The sequence below is a fragment of the Mesoplodon bidens genome, assembly GCF_964165515.1.
Source record: "Mesoplodon bidens genome assembly, chromosome: 18".
Classification (NCBI taxonomy): domain Eukaryota; kingdom Metazoa; phylum Chordata; class Mammalia; order Artiodactyla; family Ziphiidae; genus Mesoplodon; species Mesoplodon bidens.
Genome location: NC_138175.1, coordinates 60,399,602 through 60,409,067, shown reverse-complemented (window position 1 = coordinate 60,409,067; position 9,466 = coordinate 60,399,602). Strand labels below are relative to the sequence as shown.

At 53.6% G+C, this 9,466-nt stretch overlaps 1 protein-coding gene across 2 annotated transcripts; it reads left to right on the top strand.

Annotated features, from left to right (window-relative positions):
* The first annotated feature begins 502 nt into the window (after positions 1 to 502).
* On the top strand, positions 503 to 9,238 carry A1BG (alpha-1-B glycoprotein). Of its 2 annotated transcripts, none has more exons than XM_081217665.1 (8): positions 503 to 567; positions 655 to 690; positions 776 to 1,054; positions 1,520 to 1,792; positions 2,071 to 2,367; positions 2,981 to 3,277; positions 4,071 to 4,358; positions 9,006 to 9,238. In XM_081217665.1, exons 1-8 carry the CDS (start codon positions 534 to 536, stop codon positions 9,218 to 9,220), a joined length of 1,719 nt encoding a protein of 572 aa, XP_081073791.1. In that variant the 5' UTR covers positions 503 to 533; the 3' UTR covers positions 9,221 to 9,238. The 2 variants fall into 2 exon arrangements, with proteins under 2 accessions (XP_081073791.1, XP_081073792.1); XM_081217666.1 differs by lacking the exon at positions 9,006 to 9,238 and adding an exon at positions 4,714 to 4,893.
* The last annotated feature ends 228 nt before the right edge of the window (positions 9,239 to 9,466 follow it).

The following is a 9,466-nucleotide window of genomic DNA, read 5'->3' as shown; positions in this document are numbered from 1 at the left end:
TTAATTTGTTGTCATTTATTGCATTATCTATTTTTAATATTTAGTGTTTTATCCTCTCATAATTAAATAATTTATTATTTTCACTTTAATCATTTTATTACTTATTGGTAATTTTATTTGCTAACTATGGTTCCATACTATTATTTAAATGTATTTGTTATTATTTATTACATTACTTGGTTTAGTATTTATTTTATTTTAAAAATTATACTTATTTTTCCATTTACATTATTTTATTGTTTATTAATTTTCTTCATTTGTTATTGTTTACTGTTATATCATTTATTTTGTTATCTTTACTCTTTATTATTAATTTAGTTTATTCATTCTGCAGTTATTGATTGTTGCTATAGCTGAGACTCCTGAGGCCACATCTGCCCTTTGTCCCGACCCCCTGGAGTCCTGATTTCCTGGAAATACGAATGAGCTGCGAGGTCAGTGCCCCGCACCCTCCCCCACGCCCCACCCTCCCGGCCACCCTGGCTGGGCCTTATCACCCGGCAGACACTCCTGGAGCTGCAGTGAGGCTGACCATGTCCGCACGGGTGGCCCTCCTGCTGCTCTGGGGTGAGGCGTCCGGCCTGGGGTCCCCGGGGCCGGATGAGGGGCGGGAATTAATAGCCATGGGGTCTCACAGGTGGTGGGTCTCCGCAGGTCTCACCCTGAACCCAGTGACTGAGGAGGCTGTATGTGAGTGGGCCAGGCCTGGGCATGGTGGGCGCTGCGGGGTGAGCCCCTGGCTCGGCACCCAGATCTGACACCCGTCCCCATGCAGTCTTCGACACAAGGCCAACCCTGTGGGCAGAGGCCGAATCGCTGCTGGAACCCTGGGCCAACGTGACGCTGACATGCCAGAGCCCCCTCTGGACCCTGGAGTTCCAGCTCTTCAAGGATGGGGTGGCCCAGGAACTGGTGCACCTGGGTTCACCTGCCACCGAGTACAGATTCCCGTTGGGAGCTGTGACCGGTGACACCCGGGGTCTCTACCGCTGCCGCTACAGCATGGACAGTGGGAGGACCAGCCTGAGCAACCTCGTGGAGGTGACTGGAGCAGGTGAGTGGAGGGCTCACGGGCCTCGAGGCAGGAAGAGAGGCTGCTGGAGAGGTCTCCCTTCCTCCACTCCTCACTCTCCCTGTTCTCTTCCGGCCCCCTCCCCGAGTGGCTGGTGGCCTTGGGTAAGTCAGGTGACATCTCTGAGCCTCAGTTTCCCCATTGGTAAAATGAGGGTGATGTTTGTACCAACCCTAGAAGGCTGTGAGGAATAAATGACTGAATCCTCAGGAAGCGGTTAGGGCAGGCCTGGCCACAGTTGGGCCCTGAATGCGTCTTCCTCTTGTAGTCCCCTGTCCCTGTCTCAGCTTGTCCCGCCACCCCTCCACCCCAGCCAATGCCTTCCGTCTCCTGGATCCCTCACATTTCCATGAGTGTGGAGGTCCAGGTCCGGCTGGGGCCCTGTATCTTCCAACTCAGGCAGAACCAACCAAGACCCCTGCACCCCACCCCCCGCCCCCGCCGCAGAGCCCCTGCCCCCACCCTTGCTCTCAACCAACCCCGTGCCCTGGATCACACCGGGCCTGAACACGAAACTGCTGTGCCTCGGGGGACTTCGCGGTGTGACCTTCCTGCTGAGGCGGGAAGGCGATGACCAGTTTCTGGAGGTGGCTGAGGCCCCAAAGGACAGGCAGGCCACCTTCCCAGTCCACCGGGCTGGCAACTACAGCTGCAGCTACCGGACCCACGCATCAGGCGCCCCCTCGGAGCCCAGTACCACTGTGACCATAGAGGAGCTGGGTGAGTGTGTGGACCATCCCAGAGGGCTTCCTGGGGGAGGAGGCTCCTGGAGACAGAGTAGCTTTTACCCTCTGACCCCGGCCCTGAATACCCCTGCCCAGGACTGGCTCTGGGAAACAGTGGCCACGCAGTTGCCCCGCCTTGATAGTGGCGTGGGAATTTGCCACAAGGAAGGTTGTTCCCAGGGCAAAAGGTCTGGAGGCTGGGCTCCAAGGAACGCTCCCACAGCGGGGGTGGCTGGGACTCTGGCCGCCCCAGTGACTGTCCCTGCCTTGCAGCCACGCCGCCGCCACCCACGCTGACTCTGAATAGCGGGTTCGACGGGCTCCTGCGCCCCGGCTCGGGCGCGACTCTCACCTGCGTGGCGCCCCTGAGCGGGGTGAACTTCCAGCTGCGGCGGGGCGAGGACGTGCTGCAGGTACCCGTGGCCACTACCAGCCCAGACCGCGTCTTCTTCCAGCTGAACACGCTGGCCCCGGGAGACGGCAGTGTCTACACGTGCCGCTACCGGCTGTCAGAGGAGCTAGCGCCCTGGTCCTTGGACAGCGCGCCCGCCGAGCTGGTGCTGAGCGATGGTGAGCCTGGGGGATGTGGCAGCGGGGAGGGAGGGCGGCGCGCTCTGCCCGCGGGGCAGCGGAAGGAGAGACCCAGGGAAGGGTCCCGGTAACTGCACGGCTCAATCCCGACTCATCTGCCCGGCCTCAGTTTCCCCAGCTGAGGATAGAAAAATGAGCCCAGCCTCGTGGCCCCGCGAGGAATAATTGGGTCCACGCGCAAGTCTGGCCATGCAGGCGCTACATGCACGGGGGCCCCCAGCCTCCGGGGTCCGGGTGGGCGCTGAGGCCTCTCTGTTGAGAGTGGCCAGTTTGGGGCTGCAGGACCCGCCAAGGACCAGGGGCGTAAACCCCAGGAGTGGACGCCGGCGGGAGAGGCGGGCGCGGATGCTCCTCCAACAAAACACGACCCCACACCCCTCGATTTTTGTGGGCACACAAATTAGTTAGGAACAGTGTAGGAGCGTGCGTGAGCGCCCAGGGAGGACAAGGGCCGGGACGTCGGGCGGATGGTGCGGGTTTACGCAGGGCGGTGCCGGCGGGCCTCCCGGGAGGGAGCAGAGGGAGCGGGGCGCACTCTTCCCGGCGGAAGGATGCGGCGTTGGGCGTCAGCCTTGCCGCGTCCTGCCCGCAGGGACGCTCCCGGCGCCGGAGCTGTCGGCCGAGCCCGCGACTCCGAGTCCCGAGCCGGGGACGCTGGTGCAGCTGCGGTGCCGGGCCCCCCGCGCCGGCGTGCGCTTCGCCCTGGTGCGCGAGGGCGCGGGCCAGCGCCGGGTGCACCGTCTCTTGAGCCCCGCGGGGACGGAGGCCCACTTTGAGCTGCGCGACGTCTCGGCGGTCGACTCGGCCAACTACAGCTGCGTCTACACAGACACGGCGCCGCCCTTCGCGGGCTCCGCGCCCAGCGCGCCCGTGGAGCTGCGCGTGCACGGTGAGCGGCGCACAGCGGCCCGGAGCTTCCCTCTGCCCGTGCGCAGAGCGAGGGTGACTACCTGTCTCAGGACGCCGAAGGGAAGCGCTCTGGGCCTCGGACCTGCCCGCAGAGTCGGCTCCTTAGGGGAGCGCGAGGTCGGCCGCCAGGGCCCTGGGACACCCAGCCTTTTGGCCTGTTTCCCACCGACGTGAGCACCGGGGCTACGTGTAGCGCTTTGGTGGAGGTCGTGGAGAGAGGACCCAGAACTTAGGGTTCAGAGTGCTAACGGCTTTGAACTGGCTCACGCCTTAGGTTCCCTGTGCGACAGGCCTGTCGGCTGCGGTCAGATTATGACCCCACCGCTGCCTGCGCCCAGGGGCCCACGGCGAAGGGTTGAGCTGTAATTCTCCCCGAGCCCCCGCCGGCCCTGGGGTCTGTGTGTTCCTCTGATTTCCTCATCCGGATCTCCTGGGGTCGGAGGTCAGGCAGAGCCCCCCGCACAGGGTCCACCGCCATACCACTGACTGCGCTGTGCCCTCTGCGGGAACCCGTTCCCCTGGATCCTGTCTTCCTTCTCCTCACCTGTCTTGAAGCCCTGAGTGCCGTTCGCTGGGGACCCCAGTTAGTCTCAGAGAAGGCCTGGGTCTGGGGGGTGGGGGGGCGTGTACGGGGAGACACTACAGTTACAGTGCAGTGACCACGGTGTGAGGCCAGCAACCTGGGCTGGAGAAGGGGGCTGGCAGCGGAGCGGGGCTGGGCCGCTGCTGCCTGGGGCAAGGGGCTTCACTTGACCGACCCGCTGCTCTCCCAGGACCCCTGCCCAGGCCGCGGCTCCGGCCCCTGTGGACGGGAGCCGTGACTCCGGGCCGCGATGCTGTCCTACGCTGCGAGGGCCACGTGCCCGACGTCTCCTTCATGCTGCTACGGTCCGGTGAAGAGGAGCCCTCGGTGGTGGCCTGGACCACCCACCCCTCCGCGGACCTCGTGCTGACCTACGTGGGGCCCCAACACGCCGGCAACTACAGCTGCGGCTACCGCTCCAACTGGGCCCACTCCCTGCTGTCCCAGCTCAGCGACCCGGTGGAGATCCAGGTGGCAGGTGGGGCTCGGTTCCGTGGGCACGTCGAGGCTCCCGGCCTTTGCCCGGATTGTACCCTCCTACAGGAGTGCCCTTTCCCGCACCTCCTCCCACCACTAACACTGGCCTAGTCTGCTGGGGTGTGTGGGGGGGAATTGCAGGCAGGGAACCACACAGGCAAAGGCCCTAAAGCAGAGAGTGGCGTGGCCAGCTGGAGCACCTGGAGGGAGGCCCAGGTGTGTGTGTGGGGGGGAGGGGGGTTCTTAGCTGGCAGCTGACCAAGCCACTTCCTTCCTGGGGGGTCTCAGTGAGGTCTGCCCTGACTCACCAGGGAGCCTCCTTCCCCTAGCATTTCTCTCCTGTCAAATTTGTCTAGGAAGCTGATCCAGCTGCAGACCCACGCTGCTGATGGTATCCTTGGGAAGTCCTTTCTCCAGTCTGGCTCTGATCTTTCTTCCTGCAGCTGGAAGCTGGACTTCCCCTGGGGAGAGAGGGCAGGGATAGCTCTTCCTCAACCATGCCAGAAATCAATAAATGTGAAGACAGACTTTAAAAATGTGTCTTTGGCCAGTGGCAGCCCCGGTGCAGGGGGGCTGGAGTCCCAGAGCCGAGGGAAGTGGGCTGGGATCCTGGGTCTTGAAGGTGGATGGGCTCCGGGTTGGATCCTGAGGGTAGGGGTGCCGAGGATTGGCTTCTGGGCCCCCACTTTTCAACTGCCTTCTTCTGCCTTCTTCCATTAAGCTGCTCCCCAGTCCCCTCTGCCCCGTCCCCAGCAGGTGTGGGTGGGCAGCGTGAGGCTCCAGACACACCCTGACTGAACTGGGAGGCAGTTCGGGGGCTGCACAGTGTAGTTATCTTCCCAGTCTGAGTGGCCACCCTGTGGTGGTGCCAGACTGTGTCTCCAACCAGAGGCCAGGTCTCCCACATCAGAGCTTGGGGCTGTGGGAGGAGTGGGAGTCCTGTCCTTCCCCACTGTCCCTCAGTTCTGAGCCCCCTTTGCCCCACCCGATGCCCTCCTGGACTATTGCCCAGCCCCTGCCTGGAGCTTGGCCCTCGAAGTGCTGGCATACAGCAGTTGGGTATTAGGCTACCATCACCACCTAATACTTGATAAACTGTGTTTTGTCAAGGAATTTGCCTGTTTCTTCTGAGAGGTCTGATGTACTGGCATGGAGCTGCTCGTAACACTCCTGCATTCTTTTCGTGCCTGCAGGGTCTGTAGTGACGTCACCTCTTTCATGACTGATGTACTGTCCCTTCTCCCTCTCTCTCTGTCCGTTTAGCGAGGGGCTCATCAACTGCATTAATCTTTTCAAAGAACTTACTACATTTTGGCTTTGCTCATTTTTGTATTGTCTCTTTTCTACTTTGTGAATCTCTTCTTGTATCATTACTAGTCCCTTCCTTCTACTTACTTCTGAATTAATTTCTTCTTTTTCCTTTTCTTCACGTGGAAACTTAGGTCATTGACTTTTGGGGTTAAACATTAGTAACAGCCTAATATTACGCTTAAAAATAGGTTTGTCTTACTTTATTTTTATTTTATTCTATTTTTTGTGGCACGCGGGCCTCTCACTGTCGTGGCCTCCCCCGTTGCGGAGCACAGGCTCCGGACGCGCAGGCTCAGTGGCCATGGCCCACGGGCCCAGCCACTCCGCAGCATGTGGGATCTTCCCGGACCGGCGCACGAACCTGTGTCCCCTGCATCAGCAGGTGGACTCTCAACCAGTGCGGCACCAGGGAAGCCCTGTGTTACTTTAAATCATGGGAAATTACTTCTTTGTGAACAAAAAAAAGATCGACTATTGGCAGTTCATCCATTACATCCAGTTGGTTGATATGTTGTTCAGTTCTTTTGTATCCTTATTGATTTTCTGTCTTCTTGTTCTGCTGATTCTAGAGAGAGGGGTGTTAAAGTCTCCAAATATAATTGTGAATTTGTCTGTTATTTTCTTTCAGCTCTACCAGGTTTTGTTTCCTGTATTTTAAGGCTTTGTTGTTAGATGCATACATATTTGGAATTGTTTTGTCTTCTTGGTGAATTGGCCCTTTATTACTATGTAATTTCTCTCTTTATTCCTGGTAATTTTCCTTGTTTTGAAGCCTACTTGGTTTGATATTAATATAGTCACTGCAGCATTCTTTGATGGAGTTTTCACATTATATACCTTTCCCCACTCTTTTACCTTAAGCTTACCTATATCATTATATTTAAAGTAGGTTTTTTATTTTCTTTTTTAAAAAATTCCTTTTAATTGGTATGTTTAGACTATTTACATGTAACAATGGATATGCTTGGGTTTGGGTCCACCTTTTTCTTTTCTGTTTGTTCCTTCTGTTATCCGTCTGTTTCCCCTTTCCTGCCCTCTTTTGGGTTATTTTTTTCTCAGGTTCCATTTTATTAATTCATCTACTGAGTTTTTGTTTTTTTTTTTTTTGCGGTACGCGGGCCTCTCACTGTTGTGGCCTCTCCCGTTGCGGAGCACAGGCTCCGGACGCGCAGGCTCAGCGGCCATGGCCCACGGGCCCAGCCGCTCCGCAGCATGTGGGATCTTCCCAGACCGGGACACGAACCCGTGTCCCCTGCATCAGCAGGCGGACTCTCAACCACTGCGCCACCAGGGAAGCCCATCTACTGAGTTTTTGATCATTTCTTTGTATAGTCTTTTTTAGGGATTTCTCTAAGGATTACAGTATGCATACTTAACTCTTCATAGTCAACTTAGAATTAATATTTTACCACTTAAAGTGGGATTTAGAAACTTTATCACTATATAGGTCTCTTTATCCTCCCCTCTTTAAATTGTTTAAAAAATCTTGTGCGCTAATGGTTTTCTTTGAGATATAATTTATATACAGTAAAATGTACAAATATCAAATATATCACTGAATGAATTTTGATACCCTCCTCTCTTTATGCTGCAGTTGTCATATATACCACGTTAACATACACTGAAAACCCTACCAGAAAATGTCATAAATTTTACTTTCGACCATCATACATATCTTAGAGATCAAATATAAGCAATCTAAAGTCCCTTTAGCATTTCTTTTAGTACAGGCCTGCTTGCAACAGATTGTCTTAGTTTTGCTTCACTTGAGGATGTCTTTATTTTGCTTTCTTTCTTTTTTTTTTTTTAATTCATTTTATTTATTTATTTTTGGCTGCACTGGGTCTTCGTTGCTGTGCACAGTCTTTCTCCAGGTGTAGCGAGCGGGGGCTACTCTTCATTGTGGTGCGCGGGCTTCTCCTTGTGGTGGCTTCTCTTGTTGTGGAACATGGGCTCTAGGCCTGCAGGCTTCAGGAGTTGTGGCACGTGGGCTTAGTAGTTCTGGCTCGTGGGCTTAGTTGCTCTGTGGCATGTGGGATCTTCCCGGACCAGGGCTGCAACCCATGTCCCCTGAATTGGCAGGCAGATTCTTAACCACTGCGCCACCAGGGAAGACCCTGCTTTCATTCTTGAAGTGCATTTTCACTGCATATAGAATTCGGACTGACAGTTCTTTTTCTCAGCACTTTAAAAATGTTGTTTCCCTGCCTTCTGGCCTTTATGATTTCTGATAAGAAGTCTATGATCTTACAGGACTTCGCTGGTGGTCCAGCGGTTAAGATTCTGCGCTCCCAATGCAGGGGGCCTGGGTTCAATCTGTGGTCAGGGAACTAGATCCAGCATGCTACAACTAAAGATCCTGCACGAGGCAACGAAGATCCTGTGAAACTAAGATGTGGCACAGCTAAATAAATAAAAAAGAAATCTATGATCTTTTGTATTAATCTTTATGTGAGGCATAGTTTTTCTCAGCGGCTTTCAAAAAGTTTAAATGTTTTTAGTTTTCAGCTTTGATTAGGATGTGTCTGGGCATGGATTTCTTTGAGATTCTGCTGTTTGGGTTCACTGAGCTTTCCAAACCTGTAAATTTATACCTTTTGCCAAATTGGGAAAGTTTCCAGCCATTATTTCTTCAAATATTCTTTCCACCATCATCACAAATAATATGATTTCATTTCTGACTATACTTATGGTTTCATGAGTCTCTCATTGTGATTCTGTCCTATAACAAGGCTGTTAAAACCTGCCTGGTTTCAAACTATTACATCATCTTAATGCATTGTTCCTTTTATAAAAATACAGTGATCCTTTGATCTTAATGTTTTTCTGCATTAACAGCTATTTTGTCTGAAATTAATACAGCTCCATCAGCTGGCTTCAGCTTCATGCATCCCTTGTATATCCTTTTGTGTTCCTCTACCCTCAACTTTCCCATGTCCTTGTTTTAGGTGTATGTCTTCTAAAGAACATATGTCGGGGGAATTCCATGGCGGTCCAGTGGTTAGGACTCCATGCTTCCACTGCAGGGGACATGGGTTCAATCCCTGATCGGGGAACTAAATCCTGAAAGCCTCGTGGTGTGGCCAAACAATTAAAATAAAAAAATAGAAAACATATGTCTGGATTTGAAAGAAATCCAATCTGTTAGCATTTGTCTTATTTGGTGTGTGGAGTATAGTCATGCTTACTGAAATCACTGATATATTTGGATGTGCTCTCAAATCCCAGTGCTTCCATCCTTCTATTCTACATTCTCTGACCCCTCTCTGCCTCTATAAAATGGGGATGCTGGGCTTCCCTGGTGGCGCAGTGGTTAAGAATCCGCCTGCCAATGCAGGGGACACGGGTTCCAGCCCTGGTCCGGGAAGATCCCACATGTCGCGGAGCAACTACGCCCATGAGCCACAACTACTGAGCCTGCGCTCTAAAGCCTGCAAGTCACAACTATTGAGCCCGTGTGCTACAACTACTGAGCCTGCGTGTCTAGAGCCCGTGCTCTGCAACAAGAGAAGCCACCGCCATAAGAAGCCCGTGCACCGCAAGGAAGAGTAGCCCCCGCTCACAGCAACTAGAGAAAGCCCGTGCACAGCAACGAAGACCCAATATAGCCAAAAATAAATAAATAAATATTTTAAAAAATGGGGATGCTTGTCCTGCCCTCAGAGTGTTGTGTGAGGATTACATGAGATGCTGTATATAAATTATTTGGCAGACTGACCAACACAAGCAGACCATTAATAAATATTCCTTTCTTCCCCTGACCTCCTTCCCCTTTAGCAAACATGGGCAGACACACTT

What these genes read in the sequence shown, in the direction of transcription:
- A1BG (XM_081217665.1), top strand. Translation starts at nt 534, where the DNA reads ATGTCCGCACGGGTGGCCCTCCTGCTGCTCTGGG. An exon ending in GGCCCTCCTGCTGCTCTGGG is followed by an intron (nt 568 to 654) that starts GTGAGGCGTCCG and finishes GGGTCTCCGCAG; the next exon opens with GTCTCACCCTGAACCCAGTG. An exon ending in CGAGCTGGTGCTGAGCGATG is followed by an intron (nt 2,368 to 2,980) that starts GTGAGCCTGGGG and finishes TCCTGCCCGCAG; the next exon opens with GGACGCTCCCGGCGCCGGAG.